At 43.8% G+C, this 24,232-nt stretch overlaps 2 protein-coding genes across 4 annotated transcripts in view; one reads left to right on the top strand and one right to left on the bottom strand.

Moving 5' to 3' along the window:
• The window catches only part of ZFYVE9 (zinc finger FYVE-type containing 9), a 56,105-nt gene extending 48,681 nt beyond the window's left edge, over positions 1-7,424 (top strand). For both annotated transcript variants that reach the window (XM_069023413.1, XM_069023412.1), the window contains exons 14-19: positions 1,517-1,667; positions 2,783-2,863; positions 4,254-4,416; positions 5,241-5,346; positions 6,233-6,409; positions 6,927-7,424. In XM_069023413.1, coding sequence (XP_068879514.1) covers positions 1,517-1,667; positions 2,783-2,863; positions 4,254-4,416; positions 5,241-5,346; positions 6,233-6,409; positions 6,927-7,088 — 840 coding nt within the window. In that variant the 3' untranslated portion in view covers positions 7,089-7,424. The remainder of the gene's footprint in view (positions 1-1,516; positions 1,668-2,782; positions 2,864-4,253; positions 4,417-5,240; positions 5,347-6,232; positions 6,410-6,926) is intronic.
• Positions 7,425-8,148: 724 nt separating this feature from the next.
• Positions 8,149-24,232, bottom strand: part of CC2D1B (coiled-coil and C2 domain containing 1B) — a 29,488-nt gene continuing 13,404 nt past the window's right edge. Inside the window, exons 12-26 of one of the 2 annotated variants that reach the window (XR_011152532.1) lie at positions 23,917-23,989; positions 21,736-21,848; positions 20,776-20,944; positions 19,377-19,549; positions 19,168-19,293; positions 18,594-18,652; positions 18,234-18,350; positions 17,682-17,755; positions 16,994-17,052; positions 15,187-15,238; positions 14,475-14,574; positions 11,669-11,759; positions 11,209-11,339; positions 10,124-10,457; positions 8,149-8,229 (exon numbers count right to left, since the gene is read on the bottom strand). Coding sequence is in view for 1 of the 2 variants with exons in the window: in XM_069023414.1 (XP_068879515.1) it covers positions 11,220-11,339; positions 11,669-11,759; positions 14,475-14,574; positions 15,187-15,238; positions 16,994-17,052; positions 17,682-17,755; positions 18,234-18,350; positions 18,594-18,652; positions 19,168-19,293; positions 19,377-19,549; positions 20,776-20,944; positions 21,736-21,848; positions 23,917-23,989 (1,326 nt within the window). In the remaining variant the exon portion in view is untranslated. Of the gene's footprint in view, positions 8,230-9,755; positions 10,458-11,208; positions 11,340-11,668; positions 11,760-14,474; positions 14,575-15,186; positions 15,239-16,993; positions 17,053-17,681; positions 17,756-18,233; positions 18,351-18,593; positions 18,653-19,167; positions 19,294-19,376; positions 19,550-20,775; positions 20,945-21,735; positions 21,849-23,916; positions 23,990-24,232 lie in introns of those variants that run through there. The other variant, XM_069023414.1, reaches the window with a different exon arrangement.

A 24,232-nucleotide genomic window follows, 5' to 3' on the forward strand; every position in this document is an offset into this window, starting at 1 on the left:
CCTGAGCCAGTCTCAAGATGAATTACACCACAAGACCTTTACTTTTTTTCTCCATGCAAAGCACTGTTAATTAGAAAAGACTGTTACTCAAACTATGGAGAAAAACTCAGACTCATTTTAAATCTCATACATGTACTAAATGGGGAGAATTTGGCCTGTGATTAACAAATCACACATTAATATATAGTTTTCTATTACATATTTTTGTCTTCAAAATTATTTAAATTTTCTAAAGCTTAGAGGTCTCTAGTTGCCTGTTTAGTCCTTCAGCAAAGGTGACTAATTTCTTAATAATGTGCCTTCTAACCAAGCAGTTGCCACATCCAGTTGTTTCTTGTTGTGCTGAAGTCAACTGCTGGGCTCCACAAAGGTGCCTGTTCTGGAGCTAAAATCCAGTTTCTGGAGCACGACATGATCAACTGGATAATGAAAGACACTGTTGTCTGATGCAAAATCTTAATTAAGTTTCCTCCCCAAACATTACACCTGTGCACACTTGTCAATAGTGAGCATCAGTTAATGTTCCTGACACTGTAATTAAGGTTTTACGTCGGCCTGAGAGAGACAAATGTGTTGTGTGTAGCCTGCATGCTTATCAGCTCCAGGAAGCAGAGGTGGGAGTGTGAGTGCTGTTAGGAGATGTCAAATAATTCCGCATTTTTCTGGGTTTTCACTGCGGGGGGATTTGTGTCATTTAATTTGACTTTTTTTATTTTAAGCAAACATGTCATTTTCGTGTTTGAAACAAATTCCTGAGTTGGGTGACTCCCTCAGTTTTCTTTTGGATCAAAAATCACCGAGTCTGAGCCTCCACAAAGAGGAATAGTGAAGAAAAGAAATGATACAATCTACCAGAGTATTTTGTCAAGGCATGTAACTCAGTGTATGTTAGATGATAGTCAGCAGAACTGAAGGGCAGATGTGTCACAAACTTTTTTTGATGCTTTCTGGAGGCGTCCTTTGCAGAGAAAGAAAATTCTTTTGGATGTCTGTGATTCGGATCTTTTTAAAAAGTCTTAAATTGGGAACATTGATCCCAGTTTCAGCAGTTCATGCAGGTGAAGCAGAGGCACTAAAGTTTTGGTGTCTGGTTGTGGCAGAACAGGATGAAATGGCCCCAGTCTGAGCACTCATGTGGCTGTGGAGGGGCATTTATGAATTATGTCATAAAAAACTGTAGTTGCCTAAACAGACCAAGTATTTCCTCCAGGGTTTTTATCATGGTTTTTTTCCTGTGTATTTTTAAAACCAGGCAGAGATAAAAGCTTTTGCAACTTCTGTGGCTCAGCTATCCCTTATACCATTTATTTTAATTGCACAAAAGATGGCACTTTAAAGCATCCAGGCAGTAAAATACCTGAACCCTCTTCTCAAAAGCAGTTTATGGTTCTGAGTGCTAAAACCTGACCCGCAGTATGAGAACTTGAGAAGCTTCTGATTAAACTGCTCCAAGAACCACCTATTTATGGAAGTGCTTGATGAACTGGGCAGAAATGCTAAACCTTTGTGTTTGCAGATGATGAAAGCCATGAACAAATCCAACGAGCATGTGCTGGCAGGGGGAGCATGTTTCAACGAGAAGGCAGACTCGCATCTGGTGTGTGTGCAGAACGATGATGGCAACTACCAGACACAGGCCATCAGCATCCACAACCAGCCCAGGAAAGGTGAGGGGAGCCCTGGCTCCACTGCTTGGCCCCTGTGCTGCTGCCCCAGCTTTGTGGGGCTTTGGGAATAGGCCACAGCTGGGTTTGGCTGGGTTTCACCCAGTTTTTTTTAGAGAAAATCAGTCTGACCACTGGTGTCCTTGAGTGGGTGGCTTTGTGCTGGAACTGGCTTAGGCAACACCTCTCCATTAATAATGAGAGCTGGCTTTGGCATTATTGGATGGGCAGGTGAGGTTGTGGTTGCCTGGGCTTGACCTACACTGTGTGAAAGAAAGACTAGATTCAGTAGGATAGAAAGTTAAATAGGAATAACCAACCAGAGCAGCATTTTAATAATGCATCTTCAAGAAACTTCTCATGTTCACCTTAATTAGACCATCTAATTTCCAGGGTATATTTTTGTTACAGTAGGCTGAAAGGCTGCAGCAGCTGTGTGCTGAGAATTTAAATGTTGTGGGTTTGGGGACAATGCTGGCAAAGACATTTATACAATCTCCAAATGAGAACAAGACAGAGGCTGATGTGGATGTTTTGCAAGTATCACTGGTCACTCCAGCCAAGTGCACTGGCATGGAATGTCACTCAGGACTGATGATCTTGTCTGACTTCTGTTAACTTCACCTATTGGATAAGAAGAGAGATTTCCAGCAGGAATTTCATGATGCTTAGTAGCCATTGAAGATAATTTCACTTTAGGTCAGGTGGCTTTGAGCTGTGTCCTTGCCGGTGGGTTGGTGTTACAATGTGATCCATAAACAGCTCACTCACAATCTGCCAGCTGTGTGGAAGATTTAGAAGTTAATTGTGTACTTGGTTACCCAAAATTAGCAATTCTGAAACTCAGAGGTGTGTAGGGCATGAAGAGGGAGAATGATAAAATACAAGCATTCATTAACTTAAGACAAAAACTGTTGTCCAGTTTAGAAAATAACTGGGTGATTTGGCTTTGCATATCCAAGCTTATGATGTGCAATACAGGCACCGTAATTCCAAGCAGCATTTGTCCTGATTGAGGGTAATCACCTCTCTGGCTGATAGAGCTGTGGCACCTGATTCTTGGGTAAGGCATTGCTTTTGACAAAAGCCTCACTAAATCTCTCCTGTTGTTGTTGCAGTGACTGGTGCCAGCTTCTTTGTGTTCAGTGGAGCTTTAAAATCCTCTTCAGGCTACCTTGCCAAATCCAGTATAGTAGAAGGTAAGAACTGAACTGCTTGCTGAAAACACACTTCTCTCTTTGCCCAGCTCAGCTCTGCAGCTAGCAGGGCCCTCTCTGCTCACATGGCTTGGGCCTTGGAGTCATGCTGCTGCTTCAGCTTTATCCTACTTCTTAGCAAAAGCCACCCTGTTCCCTTTAACGAGGAGGAATTTGTGCAGATGCTGCAAAACAGGGTCACAAGAAAGTGAGGGTAAGATACAAAATACTTGGCTTGGGAGCCTGTGATCAATTTACTGGTTTGGGTTGAATGAGGAAATCATGAGCCTAAGAAATGTGGAATGTATCCACCAACCACCAGAGGAAGCCCTGCTAAACTTCCTCTGCTACCAGATAGCTCTGCAGTGTGCAAAGGTATGAATGTGCATTGTTTATGTGCTTGTATGTGGGCAGATGAGAACACGACATGTTGAGAGCACTGAACTGGTACCTCTCGGATTTGGTTTGTTGTTGTATCACAGAAATAGCTGCTGATGGTGTACTCTGGGCTGGAAGCTGTTAGTGCCTGCTAGCTGAGCGGCACAACTGTGCAGTCAGGTGCCTGCAGCTGTGACAGTGCAGGCAGCAGTGGTGTAGGAGTGCTCCTGCCCTCGGTGGTGAGGGATGCCAGGTGCCCATAGGAGCAGTCACTTGGCAGAGCCCTGCAGGCAAACAGGAGCTCCTTGTGCTACACCAGCTCCAGGCTTGCAGCTCTGAGCATGCAGCCATGGGTGGGGTCCCCAGGCTGACAGGCAGCCCACTGCTACCAGAGCATGCAGGTCATTGTGCCATTTCCTGTGCCTCAACTGGTGGTTAGGGTAAGACAGAGGCACAGGAGGACTCAGTCTCTACATGGGGAAGTGTTTCGGTCCTGTTATTTTTGCCACAACTGAGCTTGACCCAAAGTGGTGCTGAGTTAACGTCTGGACTGGATAACTTGGAGGCCTTTTCAACCTTAATTCTGTGAATCCAAATTCTGTATCTTTTGCCACTACTTCTGCACTGACTTCTCAAACACTGTCACTGCTGGAGTGCTGCTTCCAGAGCCAACAGAGGAGATGGCTGAAGGGAGCAGGGTCATGCAGGGTTTCTGAGGGTGGCCTGGGGCAGTTGTCAAGTTGTGAGGCAAACTCAATGGGGACTTTGCTATAGCTGACTTCACCTGGGAGCTGCCTTTCCTCTTACTGTTGCGTTTTCTCTCATCAGCACTCAGCAGGTCTGCCTTTTAGGAATGTGAGTGTTCATAAATGGTCTGATGGAGCACTGCTACCCATGATGCTTAAAATGAGCATTTAACTTCTGTTGCAAACAGAGGAAGGATGCTTATTGTTTTCTCTATAGGCTCTGTTTGGTGTGGCTTATCTTGGCTTATGAGGATTTCTTGGTTCCCTAGATGGAGTGATGGTCCAGATAACTGCTGAGAACATGGACTCTTTGAGACAGGCCTTGAGAGAGATGAAAGACTTCACCATCACCTGTGGCAAAGTAGATGCTGAAGACCCTCAGGAACACGTTCACATTCAGTGGGTAGAAGATGATAAAAACTTTAATAAGGGGTAAGTAAAGGAGCAGTCATTTGATGTTGGTGCCTGTTAAAATTTTTAATTGATCTTGTAAGGCGTGTGAGTCTTCAAGTCAACAGGAATTAAAATTCTGTGCCTCTATTTTGAGTGGTAAGATGCAATTAATTGTAATGAAAATGGAATTGAGATACCAGAGCTTTGGGGCATCAATTTAGAAAACTGGCAATGCTATGGATTGTTTTTGCATTGCCAATATCCAGTTATTGGAAACCACTAACCTGTCTCCAGCTGTCAGTACTGAATCCTGCACACTGTGGTCACTTTAAGCACCAACAGAGCAATTTGCATTAAGTAGAGCTAGAAACAAAATTGCTGAACATCAACAGTACCTTTGGACACTTGATAGTTAAGCCAAAAGAAAGGTGGACTTGGCAGCTTAAGTATTTATGGCAGTAAAGTGCTGTTGTGATGGATTCCATACTTCAGGACTCAGCATGTAGAAAGAAGGATATTTCTGTAGTTTCAGGCTCTCCAGATCAATCTTAGGTTCTGCAATCAAGCCCTGGGCTGTGTAAGTTGTGTTTCAGGTATTGCTGGCCTACACTGAGTTTACAAATGAGCAAAAATCCAACCTGTATGAAACACCTTGTTACTCTGTCAGAACCTTAGAGGATCTCAGCTCTGCTGCAAAGCTTTGTTGAAAACCTTCAGCAAGGTCCTTCCTGCCCCTGCTTTGTGCATGTGACCCCTTTGAGGAACTGGTCTCTGGTTCCAAGGTCATTCTCTTCTGCAGAGGGCTCTGTCCAGCTCAGTTCTTGTGCTGAGTCAGAGCTCACCCTTCTCTCTCCCTTTTGCAGCGTTGTGAGCCCTATTGATGGCAAATCCATGGAATCTATAACCAGCGTGAAGATATTCCATGGCTCCGAGTACAAGGCCAACGGGAAGGTCATCCGGTGGACAGAGGTGGGTTCGTGAGCCTGGCACTGACTGGAGCTGGGACTGCAGCCAGGGCTGCACTCAGCACAGGAAAGCAGCAAATGCTTCACCACGAGCCTGTGGTGCCTTCCCTACCTGCTGCTGGGTGGCATCCTGCAGGATAAAACATCCTCGCACTGCTGCTCGCACCAGGGTGTTCAGCATGGGGGGCTCGCAGCAACGCTTGCTGTGTTACACACAGCAACAGTTGGTTTCATCTGCCTTTGGGTTAAAAGCTGCCTTTCCACACGGAGACAAATCTTAATATAAATTGTTTTCTAGAAATGTTATTTTGAGCCACTTTCTCTAAAATGTTGCATGTTAAAGTGCTGTGGCATAAATCACTCAGAAATTGCTTGCATGACTGATGTTGCCTGTGACTCTGCCAGCACACAAATGCTGATGTCAAAATATTTCTTTAAGTGTTTCACTTTGCCTGCTGAGGAGGAACCAAGTTCCTTACTCTGCAGCTTGGCACCAGTGTGCCCTTTTTTCCCAGGTCAGCTGGGCTCAACAGAGACAAGCTCAGTGACAACTGTAGCAGAGATCTTCATGCTTGTATTAAAAATGTAATTTTTCTGAACATCTGTTTAAAATCAGGTTTTTATTAAACACATATGCAATACATAGTGAATTTCCACAGCAAGGCTTTTGACCAGATCCAAGAGGTTTCAGAGGACTATTCAAATTTAAATCTTTCTTCTGACGTTTTATTTTTTCCTCCCTCAAGTGACTTGTCTTCAGGGGCTTTTGCTGGGCTTTCCCGAAGAGTTAGTTCTTAAGTCTCCATTTGTAAAAGTTTAAATGACATCTCAGTAACCTGAATTTTCTAGAAAAGCCAAGTGTTATGTCTCATGTTGATTCTTCCCTTCAGGTGTTTTTTCTGGAAAATGATGAGCAACACAATGGTCTGAGCGACCCAGCTGATCACAGCAGACTGACTGAAAATGTGGCAAAGGCTTTCTGTCTGGCTCTGTGTCCTCATCTGAAACTGCTGAAAGAAGATGGAATGACTAAGCTGGGTCTGCGTGTTACACTGGACTCAGATCAAGTAAGTCTTCAAGAGTTTGGGTTTAACTGGAGGGGGTTGTTCTCTTATTCCCCAAAATGGGAATACAGCACTTTAACCAGGAGAGTGCTGAAGCAGTACGAGTATCAGGTGCTAATCAGGTGGTGCTGGCTGTTGTTTGGTGTTTTGGGACATCTGTTAGAGCCAATGCCCAGCCCGAATTAGCACAGGCTTGACCCCCATATGGCACAAGCAGCACCTGCTCCATGCTCAGAGAAGACTCTAAATTGGCCTTTTTGCCAGCAATTAATGCTCTGTGAGGGTCCTGCTCATCCCAAGAAGCTGCTTTGACAAACCAGAAGAAAAAAGAGGCTCCTTTTGCCCAGGCAGCCACTGGGAACACAAGGACAAAGACAAGTGGAAAAGCTGCTTTAGTGTCTGCTTGATCCAATTTAAGTGCCCGACTTCCCTGAGAGAGGCCACAGCTCCTTCCCCCTTCCTGCTCCCTGACTCACAGCCTCATGTCCTGTTCTTAAAACCCATTCTTTGTATTTTTTAGGTTGGTTATCAAGCTGGGAGCAATGGACAGCCACTGCCCTCTCAATACATGAATGACCTGGACAGTGCCTTAGTGCCAGTGATTCATGGAGGGGCCTGTCAGTTGAGTGAGGGGCCAGTCATAATGGAGCTCATCTTTTATATTCTGGAAAACATCTCATAAGAGGACTTCATTTTCTGTTCAGACCTGTTCCAGCAGCAGTTGTATCTGAATCATTTGCACTTTAAAACTGGAAAATTAAGCTTTTGTTAACACTACTGGGGAAGGGGGGGAGGGGGGCGGGACAGTTGTTCCATAATTCTAAATCTTCTATGCATTGTCAACAACCAGAGGATCAGGGCAGCTTCTATACTACAACATGGCTATGCTATCCTTGCAGCTAATCCACTTCTGTTACTGTTTAGAAAAATGCTTATGTTTAAAGACTTACAGTCGTGTACTCTCGATGCTCAAAGGGTGCAAAGATCACTGGGGCATAAATAAAAAGTGAAATTCCAACCTTGTACTGTCTGTAGATGGACATGGGAGAAACAACAATTAAGACCTCCATTCTGACCTCATCCTAATGCCATTTGTGGTTACTCTGTAGACATTAAAAAGTAACGTTTACATTATTTTGACCAGATTATTGGTTGAAATACATTTGGAGAAGCCCTTGAGAGATAGGGAAAGATTCCCTAGCCATAACTCTGTTTGTCTGTGCGTCCAGAGGAGCAGGACAGGCATCTCTCTGACAGTTACTGAACTGCAGTTGTGTGTGTAATAGGCTAGTTTACTTTTCTCCTCTATTTACCACAAAAGTCCATCACTTGGGCAGGTTTCTGTGATCTCCAACAACTCTGCTATTCTGTACTTTGTTTACAAATCTGTCTGAAGCAGAGGAAAGATCAGCCCTAAAGTGCAGTTACATCTTGTTCCTTGTCCCCAGTAGGTCCTGCTTTTTAGAGGCACGTCCCACCCAGGGCAGCTCTGTCCCCTCCCTGCTGTTCGCTGTAGTGTGATGCCAGTGTCATGTAACCCAAGCCAGCTTGCACTTCATATTGCAGCCCCATGTCCAAGCTTACCTGTGATACCAGTATAGAGTGGCTGTTCCTGCATGTTCTGCTGAAAAAGGCTTTGTGGTCAGTTCTGAACACGTGCACTCGGCCCAGTGCTCTTGATCTCACCTGAGAGGGCTTTGGTAAGGAAAGCAGCTGCTCGTGTCTGCCAGGGCATTAAGAAGGTGGAACTGAGCATCAGCCAGAGGAAATGTGGTTCCATGTTCTTATTGTCTCCGTGGAAAGCTGCTAACCAGTGGCAAGAGCTGTAAGCAGGAGAAGGAGTTTGGTTTGTTTAGCCATAGTAATGGAAAGCAGCTCTTTTGAGTCCTTCCCAGGACGAGGGGTGAAGGTTTCTCCTCCTGTCTAGAATTAATTAATTTGGGAAGAGAGGTGCTAATTTATGGTGACCATTTGTGGTCTCAGACATTCCCTGCTGCCATCCATTCTGGGGGATGCAGCGGGGCCTGGCTGGGCTGTGCTCTGAGAGAGTAACACCAGTGGCCTTGCAAAGAGAAAGGGAAGTGCCAGGCCACTGTGAGACTGAGGCTCTGGTTTTTAACAAATCAACACCATTGGCTGGGCAGGGGAAAGGCAACTGCACAGAGTGATACATTTTATAGAAAGGCAGCCCAATGTCTGCACAGAGTGCACCTGGGAATAAATGGCTGCTGCTTTTCAAAAAACGAATGTTCCAATGTTCCAAGCACCACCCAGCCCTTGGAGAAGACAGGCCAGGGAACTGGGGCCAACTCCACAAACAAAAGCTGGCCAGCAGCAGGGAGCACACTATCACTTAAAAGGGTATTAGATCCAAGTGAAGCCTTACTCTGGCATTTGGGAGAAGGTGGGTGACTTAATGCAGCTCATTTAGTGGTTCCTGCCGGCCAAAGCAGGAGCTGTGACCCACCCTCTGCTCCTGCCGAGGTGCCTGTGCAGCCCAGCTGGACTGAGGCCACTTGATCCCCCTCTGCACACTGGTTCTGCACACTCTGGGACAGAGCTCGGCACGACACAGTGTAGGCTTCATTCCACAGCTGGAAGAGCATTCCAGAAACTCGGTAATAATCTTCCTCCTAGAGCCTGCACTCCAGCTTTGCCACAGCAGCAGCTTTCCAGTTACTTTGGTTGCATTGTTACGCTTAATAATGCAGTAAAAGAGGTGAAAAATGTTTATCTTCTCTTCCTTTGCCCCAAAAGTCTTTTAGGTTTGGATTCTGTTTGTGCAAAACACTATCAACTGGTGACTGACATGTTTGCTTCAACCATAGCCTTTGAAATGACCTTAATTACCATGTTGTTAAGAAATGAGTACTTGTTTAGAAAAAAATTGTACTTTTAAAATTCAGTTAGTTAACACTGCAAAAAACTGCATATTATATTTTTATTTTCAACATGTAGTTTTGTATATTAAATTTATTGAAATTAAAAACTAAACACTGTATTGTCTTCATCTGCTCAGGAAGACAGAGGCAGTGCTGCCTGACCTGTCTGGACTCTGTTCTGTCTCCCACCCTGCCCATCCCTGGCACAGGCACATCCTCCCCTTGGAGATCCCTGGTTTCTGTTAGCTCACAGAGATTTAAAAACACAAACAGATTTAGTACCCTTTTCTGTATGCTGCTGATCAAAAAGCATTCCTGAAAATAAGTCATGATCCAGTTTTCTTAAAGGACAAAGAGTGACTATTTTCCCCATCACCTGGAAGAATTGTAAAAGCCTATTTTTGTAAAAATACAAGGAACATTTGGGAAGCAGCAGAGTCTAGTGTACTTTTTTCTTTTTTAAATTAAAACCCCAACACAATAAAGGATGAAGGCACAGCACCCTTCTGTGCTGGACAAGCAGTGCAGCAAGCACAGCACACAACTGGGAGCCAGAACAAAAACAGAGGTCTGTGAACACCAACCTGCTAAGGAGCCCTGTGGCCTTTCCTTCAGAAAGGGACAGCCCATGGAACCTCATGTGCCAAGGGCGTGCACAGAGGAGGGACTGGCACCCCCGAATTGCTGCCTGAGAGCTCTCCTCTGGTTTAGGAAACAAAAGAAGACCCCAACCCAATTAGGCCTGGATAGAACAGAAAAAGCAGTAGCAGACTGTTCACTGAACCACGCCGGCTGCTCAGACACTTGGGGAAAGGAATTCTGGTAAAGGTCTTACCTGTGACTTAACCAAAAAGCTCTGGCACTGCCTCAGGGAGGGGCTAAACCTTTCCCACAGCACTCTGCATAGTTAATGTAACATTCATCCTGGTGCTACATTAGTAGTCCCACATTAAGGCAATTCTGTCTATTTTGGGTAGACCGGTCCCAAGCCCTGCAGCAGTGCATTCCCAGAGCCTCCCGTTTGCCTTGGAGTTATTAATAAGCACTATGGCTGTTATCAAAATAGACATTAGGTTCAGTAGTGCATTCGTTTAACATCTTTGGTGCTTGCAGCTTAGCAGCATCTTCCTGCCTTCGCTCAGCCCACGACTTCCAGCATTCCCATGGATCTGGGGAAAACAACACAAACAAACCCATCAGAATTCCTTGTTGCAGTACAGAACAGTTGTTCACAGTTCAAGGTGACATTATATGTAAAATGCTGACATGAAGGTTCTGAATGGGCAACTAGAAAAATCAATGGAGCAAAATTATTAAGCTCCAGTGATGGAAAATGTTTGGGCACAAGGCCAAGTTGTTATTTCAGGTATGGCCATCAAACGTGTCCCTCAGCCTGACTTGGAGCTCACAGGACCTCCTGACCTCCTTGGCTGGGAGGAAACCACTAAAACAGGCCCTTTGGTGCCTTTTGGAGACTCCTGTACTGAAATGAGACCTCAATCTCTACAATCTTAACACCATTTGGAAGCTAAGGTGTGGCAAACAGGTGATGTCACTCTGAAGCTGATGAGTATTTGTTTAACTGCCATTTATAAATGTTAGGTGAAACGATATGCTAAGGAAGAGGGAGCACAGAGGCTTCAGGAGATGAAGCAAAGGAAGACAGATTATTTTCTAAAAACTATTCTTAGTAAAGGTGACACCAGGAGCTGTCCCTGTATTTCAAGTGACAGTGAAACAGCATCTTTTCTGTAACCTCATTTATGAAATGATGTCAACTCCCCACCACAAATATAGAGGAATGCTAGTGAAGCCAAAGCTGTGTAATTAGGTCAATGCCAACAAAGACATTATTCAAGCAGAGTTATCTGTAGCCCTGTCAAGCCCTGCCCAGACCACCTCTGGATGCAGCGTTCATACCTCAGACAGAACTAACGTTCAAGGACCAGCCAATTTTCTGTAACTATTTGAAGATCTTGACCACTGAGGGGCTCCCTGAGTCTCACTTTTACCTCCAGTTTCCCTCCAGTGGGCTTTCTGCCATCAAAAATCTGAAATAACCACAAAAAGAAGAGCAGTTAGGGCAAATAAAGATTGTAATGTTAAACTACAGAGATTCAGGCAACTGTGACTGCATTTGCCCATGGCCCAAGGGTGACAGAGACCCCTGGAGGTGACTGCAGTGCTCAAAAGCACACAGGAGTGTCAAAGCCAAGCACCTCCTCAGATTGGAGCTCAGCAGAGCAGGTCCCCCACAGCCCAGCCAGGTTATCAAACTCCCCTAATACAAAACTCGACTGTACTCACACGTTTCTGTGATCCAAATACTCATTTCCCCTTCGGGAAATGTAGAAGAACACACCTCATCCTGAAAACGTACCTCGATGATCTCTCTGACTTCACATTCTGATTCCAGTTTATCCAGTTTCAAGTGTGCTGTCCCCACATGTTTGTCACTTCTGAAAAAGGACCTGTGCCAAAGAAGTGAAGGGGTAAGGATTGTCAGAACATTAAAGAGAAAACAGGCCCAGAGGTCATCACTATTTGCTCCATCCCCACATCCAGAGAGGGCTGGTCAGGACACGCTCCTGGAACCCTGCACACCACAGTGCCAGAGGCAAACCCTTAAAAACCAGGCTACATGAACAAGATATGAAAGTACTCATTTGTTAATTATTCTTTTGCAACCAAGGTAAAGATGAGGACAGCAGTGAAGAAAATCAACTAAATCACCACTTGGAGTGGCAGCAGCTTCTGTCCCTGCCCAGGGTGACAGGGAAGGAGGGCCCAGAGGCCAGGACACTGCCATCCTCTGCTTGGGGCTGATGAATGGAACATGCTGAAGGAATTCCCGAGGAAGTTGCATCTCTCAGCAAAACAAACATTTCACAAGCACCTGCTGCTTTTGGCAAACTACTTTTAGGAGAAAGTCACATGAATCATTATGTTTCACCTTGATAAATCAAAACAATTTCAGTAAATAAGAACATTTAAGCTATGTTTTGATTCACCTACATACTCGTAGTTTAAACAGTCAAAAACTATAATTTCAGAATTTCCAGTCTGCTGGAATTAAACACAGAAGCATTTTTATCCTGTGAGGAAAACAAACAACTTCTGCTGAACAGTTTAATCAGCAGTAAGTTAACCTTTACCTGAACAGAGACAGGTGTTACAACTCTTACCCAGACAACTCCTCCAAAAGGCAACAGCCAAGACTAAAACACCCTAATTACACAGAACTGTTCGGCTCAAAGCACAGGATTTCTTTGCCTGCATCCAAGCATCTCCCTGAAGCAGTCTCCAAAAGGTTTGATGAACAACTAAACTCTACAGAGTCTGGTGATAAGAAAGGTAACTTGGCCACACCTGCTGTGTTTTAGGCAGGAAATTAAGATTTCAGAACCTTCTTTTTTTTACCCACTCCATTTCACAAAAAACAAGCAACCAAATGGACAAATACAAAAGACCATCCCCCACAAGCCCAAACCATCCACCCTTCTTCCTATTGTCACTAAGAGATCCTAAGATATTATCAAGCAAGACTTGACAAACAAAATGGAAACTCTGAAGACTGTTAATGGAGCCTCATGATCTCATCATTGGTGGCAACAGGAAATTGAGACTTCATCAGTGAGGCCACAGCAGACTCACAGAATCATTCAGGAAAGTTCAGAATTTCTTAGCTCACATGTTAGAATACCTCCTTTGCTTCACAAGCACCTTAAAATGAAAGCTTATGTAATTGTACTGCAGTGTGTGGGGTACTTTGCTCATGAACTTCAGAGAATCAGCAATTCTTGCTGATTTTTTTTAAGCATTTTTCCATTTTATAACTCAAGAAACAATAAAGACTGGTTCATCCCTGCTCAGTTCCAGGGGGTAGCTGTGAAGACTGAGAACTTGCTCTAGGCTATGGCTTCAGAAACAGCTCTGGGGAAATCCCTTTTCATCTTCAGAAGCTCTTAGGACAGGGTCAAGAAGAGACTTTTCCTTTGGAAAAATGCATTGCTGGGTTTTTACTTGAAAGTGGTGTTAAACTGAAGTTTAATATACATGACCTGAAACGAGTCTCCTTTGCTCATTGAGCAAAAATAAGTCTTGGGAGATGGTCATAGAGCTATCAAGAGACCCCAAAGCTACAACATCCCAAAAACCGTTCTGAAAGTATTATTCATTTGTAGTCTTAGAAAAGATGGGGATCAGACAGTCTTCAGAAAAGAGCGTGGGTCACTTCATCCTCTCCTTTCTCCTGAGATGGTTGGGAAAAGGTGCCAAAAAACCTCAATTTTAAGCAAATGTAAACACTTCACAGCTCTATGCAAAAGAGGGGGGGATCTTGAACACAGAGCAGTGGAGAAAAAGTGTAAGGAAATCAAATTTGGCTTCAACAGAGATGACTAAGGGATTATCTGGAGTAAGACAGTGGGACTTCAGCTCACAAACTGAAACATCTGCAGCTTGAAAACCATCTCAGAAAACCTATGGATGATTACTGCATGGCCCAGTAACAAAAACAAAGGAAAGGACAAAGAGCCACCATCCCATCACAGTCATGGATCACAACCAACCCAGGGATGAGGGAATACAGGCCCCTCCTATTTTGAATACCTCAGTTAGGAGCCAGGACTGAGGATCATCTCCCTGAACTATCACTTGTTAACATTCATCTTGGGATCCTGCTCTCTGAGATGAGGGGAGTCTGTCTCTCTCAAGGCAGCTACCAGCAGTGCTCAGGAAATATTGCAAGACCCAATGAATGAATGTCAGTACAAAAACGTAACTCTAGTTCTGCCATCATCTCTCACCTGCTTTACTGCTGTTCATATTTTGCTGCCAATTTACTTCATTATTCTACAGTTACTCCATAGAATATTTAAATTTCTAGTCCTGATGACTGAAACCCAACTGGGTAAGAATCAAAACAATTTGAAGTAAATCACTGCTTCCTCAGTCTCACCAATTCCTTTTAACACACTAATCCTCAACTGATCTGAATCAGCTTCACTGAACTTGTGCCTTTCTTCACCCCCACAGGGGAAGCTACAGAGCTTGGGCACATTTTGAAAGCTCTCAGACATGAGAACCAGACAACTCTCTAGTGCTGGTTTAGACATTGTGCTTCATAAACTTCAGCTCCAACACTCTTTTTCAGCTGTTAGGAGAGAAGCAGACTGTGGACTCACCCTTTGTGAAACACTTCAAATTTAATTCCTTTGGACCGAATCGCACGTCGGAAGCCTCGGTGGTTCCGGTTGATGTTCAGCTTGAACAGCTGGTTGTACTCTGCAAGTGACAGAAAAAGGGAAGAAAGCTGTGAGTCAAATGATGTGCAGTGCTCAATCCCATGCACCTACTCAGACCTCTTTTCTTTCAGTTTGGCCCACGTGTGAGACATGTCACAGCCACAGGAATTCCTCCCAGTCATTCCCAGGGTGTGTCCCTGTGCCACAGGTCATGTCACCGTCACATTACAGGGACAGAAACCACACTGCAGGAAAATCAAGTCATTGTGAGGTGACAGCAAGGTACTGGAGAGCTAAAACTAGAGAGTTTAGGTCTTTCAGCAAGTAATCAGTGTTTGTGGCTAAGAAAACAGGTACAAAATATTAACGAAAAAGCAGAGTAAGACTGGAATGACTGGGAAGGGGTGTTTTGGATAATGTAGTTAATACTAGTCTAATTCATGACATAACAGCTACCACCAATATTGGCATGAGGGGGAAAAATTGCCAACACAGCTGGACTTCAACCCCACAATAAACTCCTTCCTAAGAAAGAAGAAACAACATGGTGGGAGGCCCTCTGGCCTGGTTCACAGTCTGACACCAGCCTGTACTCTCCAGGGAATCCCAAGGTGCAAGATTTTTCCTGCTGTTCCAGAATAGAAGGACTCACCTGGACAATTGTTATTGTTAATTACAGGTGTTTTACTCTTTTGAGGTTGCTCCTATCAAAAAAAAAAAAGAGACAGACATTACATAAAACCATCAGATACTGTTTCAGAACACAGAGTAGTGATCATTTTTTATTGCCAGCTCTACTTTATGCCTATGCAAGAAACGTGAGGCTTTAGGGGTTATCTAAATCGTAAGAAGAGTCATGGTACATTCAAGACTAAAATACTTGGATTTCACTGTGGTAACAAGGGTAATACTGGATAAAGAATAAGCCAAAACATTACATTAAATAAGAGAGCCATAGATAAGCGACATGGTCACAGCCAATTCAATCCAATCATCATAAAGTTACTGACTGGGGCTGTTAAAATCCATGACAAACTGCACCTTCCACGACACAGTAGTTCTGTTACTCTTGCATTAGCTGGAATAATAAGCTACACAAGGAATTCATCACAAATCATTCAGGGAATTGCCCTACTATTATTTTCCCTGACAATCAATCTGCCACCAAAATGAATTAACTTTTAACCTAAAGTGGAGTACAAACTAAATCTCTGGGGAATGAGCAAGGACAATGTGACCTAATTATTGCAGTTACTTTGCAAAACTGATTTCAGCTATGAAGAAGAAAAGTGGTATATTTGACTGCTGGCTAAGCAGTGGAGATCTGTTTTTTCTTTAAACAAAGGAAAACAGATTAAAAGGAACTATGCTGATTCTTACTCATTCCCCAGAAAATTATTCATGCAGACCAGTTCTGGTTTCAGCCACCCTAATTGAGTTACTCCTTTGTTAAGGTCTTGTGTCACTCAAACACAAACCTGTTCTGACCATCATCAATTTCCCACAGGTAACTGAATTAATTTTAGTGGAATTACTGCAAAATTTATTGGGAGGTAGAAATCTAGGCTCTGCACTCTCCCAGGGCTAAGCATTAGCCCTGCAAGAGCAAGGTCTGGTTTTGCCCTATACAGAGAGCAGCAAAGCCCCAGGACTTCTACTGATAGTAAGAGACCAGTCAGCCCTTCCTCAGAAGCCCTTCTAGCACTAAGGTTTGAATATTTTTCAAACCAGAGACTGCTTTTAAAGGTGAGGGTAACAGGACGACACTGGGGAATTCCAAGGAAAGAAGTAATATATATGTGTATACATATTTTTATATACATACACATACATACATGCACATACACACAAGTGTTAATTAGTAAGGCTGAGAAACTTGCATGGCCCAAGTCCTTTCTCCAGGTACATTTCTATTTGCTAATTAAATCACCAGGAGCATTTATTTGATGACAAAGATTAACCCTTTCAATCCATTTCTGTAATTACAAGAAAGGCTCAAAAGCAATGCCTTTAAAAGATTGGTTTTTTGAAGGAAGAGGATTTAGGGACATCACATCTAAGGTGGCCCCTGGCAACAACTTTGTGTGCCCTTGTGTTTGGTGTGTTTTCACCTCTGAAAGAAATGAACTTTGACACATTTTGCCAACACTGGAAAGAACCTGACTGCATCTTCAGGGAGGAGAGGTGGGCATGGCTTAGCACTGAGACTGCTGCTGACACAGAACCTGCAGACACCACCCTGCCAAGGGTGAGGTGTGGAGAGCATCGAGAGAAAGGTGCAAAGCTCAAATCTGCAGCCAACATGTTCAGCAGTTCAGTTTCCCAGAAAAACAAATCTACTTTAAAAGCAGATGCAGGCAGGATGTCTAGAAGTGTTCTCCCTTTCCTTGGAGCCCTCACAAGCTCATGCAGTGGCAGGGGGAACAGACTGAGGGGCAGAAGAGCCACAACACACTCACCGCACTTGGGTACTGAAATTCAAACTTCACAAATGCATCCAAATCTCTTGGTGACACACCTGGGTGAGACAACAACCAGCCAATCCAAACAGCCAGTACAGACATTGTCATTGCATCTCTCATGTTGAGCAGGATTCTCAAGAGCACCCAACTGTTTTTCAGTAGGACTCATGACCTGTCTCTTGACAACTGAAAAACCCATCCATCAAACCAAAATCCACGGAAAGCTGGCATCCAAAGGAAAACACCTGCTTTTTTTTATGTTAGTCCTTAGACAATCTAGCACAGATGGTTTACAAGCTCCCAGGAACAAGGGGCTAAAAGCAGTAACACTGGCAGGATCAAACCCTGTCTACTGAAGGGTCAAACCACACCAAAGTGGCACTCAGAACAAAATAGGAGGTAGAAATGAAACCTTAACTATGACCCAGTTATGAGCTAACTCAGGACAATTTAAAGTTCTTCTCTCTCTCCCCGGCTGGAACCCAGATTCTCTTTATTCACATGCCTGCCTTTTTTTTTAAATATTGCTTAAAGGTTTTGGGGGGGGCTTGAGCCCCAAACCTGGTTATTTTGTTTTACTGAGTGCTGGCTCCTAAAGTGGCCTTCAAGATAGAGAAATCTCATTCTCCAATACTTTCCTTACCTACTCAGAGGAAAAAGCCCACATACCCTTTGGAGTACACACCTGGTGGGGCTGGTAGGTTTATCCCCCTAACAATAAGAAGATGCATTTCTGTGCTGTTGAGATCAGAAAATATCCTGTGAAAAGAGAAAGACAAAAAAGCACATTCATCCCACCATCAGCTTATCCACTGCCAGACCAGGATGCCGTGGGTATTTGTCAGAGCTTTTTCAATAGTGCACTCCTACAGAGACCATCTCCACAAAATACAACAGAGCAAGGAAAGAGCACAAACAGAGCTAAAAATATCTCTGAGGCCAGGAACAAAGCCCAGGAGGCAACAGGATTGAGGGAGAAACACAGAGGAAGGAGGAATGGCTGAAGTAACAGAATGTAAGAAGAGAAGCTGGAGGCATTTTGAAAACAAAAGAATCAGCAAGAGAAGTTAGAAAACAACTTCTTTATATTTAAGTTGTTAAGAGTATCCTTTCAGGAATGCTGAGCCTAATCCTGGATGCCACCCAAGTTTGCTGAAGCCCACAATTCCCTAACAAGGGCAAAAGACCAAGAAAGTCATTCCAGCCTGCCTGGAGAAATCCTTTTGTTTTTCCACACCTTATCATTTTAAAGGTTCTTTCCTCAAAGTGATGGCTTGGAGGATCCATTCCTTGTGCTCGTGCAAGTTGTAGGATCTCCATATCCTTTTTACAACCTTGTGCCAGTTTCTCAAACCTATAGAAAAAGGCAAAAAAACCCCAGTAAAAAAACCACACATGTGCTGGCACTCAAACAGAGCACAGAGTAACCCTCAGCCAGAGCTCAGAGCAACATAGAGAAGCAGGAAACACAGCTACCAACCCTTTCACACGAGAACAAACTTACCAACCCAAACCCCAAAATCTTTAGCGGGTCAGCCAGACTCAAGACTGAAATAACCACTTTGGGGAATGATTGAAAGTAGGTACTGGGTCTTACCGAGTTGTTTCTGCTACGTTTCCCAGATGCATGAATTGCTTGGAATACTGCAAACACCTCTGTCAACACAAACAAAACCAAACACAGAGGCACTCAGTGATCCTCACACACAGATTCATGACTGGCACTGTTTTGAGACTGATGACAACCCAATTTAAGAAAAACCAAGCATTTTCCCAAGTCACTCAAGAACATTCACCACCCCATTCCTCAAGGCCAAAGCACAGTGTTTGTTTGAGCTGTTCTTCCTATTACTTTTTAATCACCTGTTTTGTAGATATGAGATTCACCTAAGACCTAGTCTTAATATTCAGGTACTATTTTCAAACTTGAGTGCTTATATTTAACAGTGATAATTTGACAGTCCCAAGCCTTCAAGCACCCCCTCTGGCTTCAAAGAGCCATAGAATCCAACTCTGAAAATTCTCCATCTTAGGACAAGCAAAATGAGAAGTATTTTAAAAGAAAAACAAAAGACCCCACTGAAACAATGATGGGATTATAATATTAATAAACCCCAGAGAAATGTACAAGAGAAACTCCGAAACATTTCTAAAACATATAAAATGGTCACCTCATGTTGGTCCTTCAGCAATTTTACAAGCTGTGCATAAACTTCATCTGCTTTCTGAGACAGTCTGACATCTTCATGGTGTACAAAGATAAAATCACCCTCATCATCTGTAGGAGGTGATGGCAGCTGCAACACAGGAACACCATATTTCAGAGCCCTTATAGGGAAAAGAATATGAAACTAAGCAGAATATTAACAGTCCTACTAACCTTGGAAATATCAACAGTTTTGCCAGATTTTGCTTGCCCAATCTTTAGGTCAAGGCCCTTCGCTGTTCTGAGATATGTCTTTGCCTGTTCGAGGTGGTTCTCCCTCTTTGCTTTGACGGCTGCCTTCAGATATTGCTTCTTTCTGTTCTCCAGAAATTCCAGCTGTTCCCTAACTGAAAAACAGTTGTACAGAAATGCTCACTCATCTGACACTGCCAATGCCCCTGAAACAGGTTCACCATGTTCAGTTTACAGACAGAAAAAGATCAGTGAAAGTACAGATGTCAAATCGGGACATTTCCTTACTGCACTCAACTGTTTCTTGGGCACTTTCAATTTCAAACATTAAAAACAGAAACAAGTTTCCTTGTGGAACAGCATCCTTCATCAAAAAAACCTCAGAGCACTACACAAGTGTCACAAGAGCTATTACAGCCCCTAATTTGTAGGCCTGAGACAGACTCCAGCGCAGCTGATTAGTCCAAAGCAGAAGCTGAATCCAAACTTTCAGCTCTCCATGTTAACTTCTAAAAACCAGCAAATATTATGAGCATCCTCTGGAGAAATTTCTTTCCTCTCCCCTGATCTGTCAGAAAAGAACCCCAATGAACCAATGTGCAGGCCCACTCAGACATATCACCTCTGCTTCTTTGTAATCCCTTGCTCTCTTAGTTTCCTATTAATGCCTGAGTCCCTTCTTTCCTTGCCAGAACAGTAAGGACAATGAGATTGCTTTATGTTGTACCAGGTTAGTGCATCAGTCAGCCAGGCATTTCTACTTCATCCTGAGGGAACTACTCAGGGCAGAAGGGAAGGAGGATGGGATTACAGTCACAGCATCAGCGAGAGCCTGAGCACTGCCTGTGTGTGCCCAAATCACACCGTGAGGTGCTGGCTGTCCCTTACTATCTGTACAATTAATCTTGTACACACAACTGCTCGGTGACCTTAGCAAGAGGAAGAGTAGAGATTGATGAAGCCCTGCCTGCACTGCCAGCCTGAGATCCTTGGGTGAAGCACCAGGCAGAGAGCTCTGTCTGATGTAGGGAGCTCCATTAGATCAATGAATAATTCACACTGGCAACCCGTCCCCTTTAATGAGAGTATACAGAGAGTTCAGCTGTGAGCAGAGTTAAACATTATGAATCGATACACTTGTTACATCAAAATTAATTAAAAACCTAATCAGCCTTATAATTATACGTGCTGTCTCTGTGAAATAAAGCTGCATGGCTGCTCTGGGTCTGCCCTCCAGCACACACATATTGAGGCTCCTCTCAGAGGAAATCTATGACACACATTCACAGGCTCACACCTAAACTATAATGATAAAGTCTTCACCAAACTAGAGCAAACAACTCGCACGTGGAGCACTGGGAATGGTGATCCCTTCACTTACCAGCTGGAGGGAGATGATCCATTGACTCTGCCTTGTCCAGGGTGGAGGGTGATGCAGCTCGTTTCAGGTGCTCAGGAGAGCTCTCCTGAGCTGCAGCAGATGGAACTGGAGTTGGCTTAACAACCTGAGTTGGCTTCTTGGCAACTGGGGCCTGGGTCAGAGGCTCATTCTAGCAAAACAAAAAGAATTGCATAATAAATGCATAAAATCTATTCCACAGTTGAGGACAGCATCTCAAGCATCAACAACCGTAGTTATCACTGTCTCAGCCTTCTGGTATCCCTTCTGAGGGGAGCATAGCACTTCAGACAGCAAATTTTAACTTCTGGACATTTATGAGCCAGGCCAGGCCAGCAGGTAGTCAACCTATGAAAGCATTAACCCTCCACTATAGATGGAATGAAAGGAATGTTCAACAAGGCAGTGATCAAAAATCATCCAGGAATTCTCTCCATTAAAAGCTACTCCAGTTGAAAGCAAAAAAAATCATCAACCAAATCCAGAGAGAGGAAGAAATCAAACCAAAGGCTAAATGCTGGTGCAGCTGACAGCTGACAAAAAGCAGCAAATGTTGAACATCCTGGGAAAGAACAAACACAGGAAGCTACTGGGATGCAGAATAAAAGTACAGATTTAAGAACTTTAGAACAATGTAAAGGAGTGGTGAGGATCTGAAGTGTTTGCTTTTAAAGTAAAATCTACATACAAGACAGCTATGAAAGAGCCAAACCCTGTAGGGGTAGGTACTGACTGTAGGTACTGACTGTAATAACATCTCATCTCTCTGTCTCCCCTATACTATAAAGCAAACTGAAATTACTAATGAGACCCTGTACTGCTCAGACTATTTGGAAATGTATTTCACCTCAGCACCATTACCTGGAAATCCAATGGCCTCATCTCTGCATGCCACAAGAGATGGCAACTGAACTTTTACACATCCTACCAGGAAACACTAACCTCCTCCTCTTCATCATTCTCCTCCATGTTTGCCAGCTTGCTAGCACTCTCCAGAACAGCAGCGATTGTGCTGCCACCATCTGTTGCTGCAACACCAGGAAGAGGGGGAAATCCTGTGAAGGAAAGGACACAGAAGAGAGAGTTGCATAAGCCCTATGGTATGTCTTCCATATTTCTTGTTTACTATAGAGGTGTTTCTATCCAAATATCTATTATCTAATATATTTTAGAACTATATTTTAGACTGAGGCCAAGCCCACAAAGCCTTGCTACATCAAGTCTGGGTGGTGGATTTAAGATCAGATCTCTTACAGATACCCAGCTTAAGGGGATGATAGTAAAATCATGCAATAACTGAGCAGTTTTCCAAGCTGAGCAACTGGCAGCCAGCCAAGGAACCTCACAAACTCAAGACTTCAGTAGCACAGATGCACCCAGAACCAGCAAAGAATTTAGTCTCATTTTCTGCCCTCTCACTGCTGCCTCACCTAAGCAGGCACACAGTCCAGCAGAAAATCAGTGTTACCCCCAGAGTAATAAACAATCCACTGCTGACAGCTGGGTAACATGCTCAGCCTCTGCTGAAAAGCTACTGCAATGCAGAGGCTGCAAACTAAGGCAGAATCACAGGAGTTAAATGAGAAGTGCATGAAGAATAATGCTCTTCATTGTTTTGTTATCCTTTTACGGATGGGAGGAAGGCTTGATGATAGAAGATAACCTCTCACTTCCACATGACCAATTTAGTGTCAGCTTCAGAGAACAGAGACCCAGAGCCACTACCATAAAATGTTTGCTAAGATTTCTCTCAAGTTAAGAAACAGTGACTAAACTGCTTCTGAACGTAGAGATGGCTGCTACAGCACAAGTTTGAGGTACTCAGGCAGGCAGAACAGAGAATCCTGTGCTGCTGTCCCATGTGCCATTTGATCCATTGCTCAGCAGCATTTCTGTTTCCAAAGAGTCCAAGGCTGGTACTTGTCACCGCCCAGATGCCATGAAATGCACTGCTATCCCAAGGTAATTCACTGCTGGTTTCAGTGACTGCCTGACAATTGCCTTCAATGTAACTCATCTGGCCTCTAAATGATGGCAGAAGAACACACAGCCAATTGCAAGGATACTGAACAGTTCTCCATATTTCCAGAGGTATAAATATGGAGTACCTCATTCTTACAGAAACTGGTATTTACCAAGAAAGGGATCATGTTCTGGAGAAAGGGATGCTAAACTGCCTTTCAGGGACAGCTTCAAAGCAGAGAACCTCCAAAGCCACATGTGACCTGACAGAGCTGGCAGTGCCTACTTTACTACCACTGCAGTGCTTGCCACTGCCACATCTGACAGTGACAAAATTACCACAAGGTCCACCTCTATTCTCTAACTTTAAAAACCCCGGCACAGCTTTGCAGTGCTGCGTGTATCCTTCAGAAGAATACATCAGGCCCAAGATAAAAGGAAAGATGTTTCCTGGGGGAGAAATGGTATCATGCAAATGAGAGGCAGAGCATTCACAGACGACCTTGTCCAAACTTTTCCAGACACAGCACTCTGTGTTCTGAAGAAGATAAACAGGACACAGTGTCTCAAGAAACAGGCTCAGCCGCTGCCTCCGTTACTGTCTCAGTGTGACCATGGGCATGATTTGCTTTATCTCTGCAGACTCTTACAGACCAGGAGAGCTGCAATACTGATTTGATGTTACAAGGTGTTTCAAAAAGATATTCATTAGATATAAAGTTCTGAGGCTCCTGGAAGGAATCAACAGTATGGGGGACATCAGGAAAATTTTTTTCACTTTTAAAAACCTCCTTCCAGCAAAGCTAAGAAGCCAGTATAACCCAAGTTTAGTCTTTCCTCTGAGGGCTGGCACAGAGGACAGACAGGTAACCTTTTTAGCACCTGCCCATGGTTAAGTTGTTTAACTTTTCAAACAGTGCCAGTTTTAAGTTCCCATACTGTCAAACAGGCAGTCAATATGCAGGAATATTCACTAGAGTCAATGTTTGAGAGCATATTAATGAAAAGTTTCCCAATAGCATCGAACAGCAAGGCCAGCCACTCCCTGAGAAAAAGGAGGAGCTGTTCCACAGGATGAGGAGGCAGTATTTGCACAGCCCCTTCAGAGCCTAGCAGGTACACAAAAGTTCAGGTATTAGGATGTTCTACATTCACACTTACCAGGAGGAACAGGTAGCTCAGAAAAATTCACTTTTCTCCCTGCCTTATGGGCTCTTATGGCATCCTGGTATTGCTGCAATCAAAGGCACTCAGTAAGACATAAAATAGAGCTGACTGTGAATTAGCAATCATCTGCATTTAACCAGCATAAACATTGTACAAGACTCAGTATTTTACTACAGTGTGTGCATTGTCTCTATGTCTTCCTCCAAATGCTTTCCAGCTTCCCCACTGGACCTCTTTCCAAACAGACAGACAATACACAAATTATTTCAGTCTTGAAAAAGTCTTCAGCAAAAGGACTAACTCAAATGGC

The sequence above is a fragment of the Aphelocoma coerulescens genome, chromosome 8, assembly GCF_041296385.1.
Source record: "Aphelocoma coerulescens isolate FSJ_1873_10779 chromosome 8, UR_Acoe_1.0, whole genome shotgun sequence".
NCBI classification, from domain to species: Eukaryota; Metazoa; Chordata; class Aves; order Passeriformes; family Corvidae; genus Aphelocoma; species Aphelocoma coerulescens.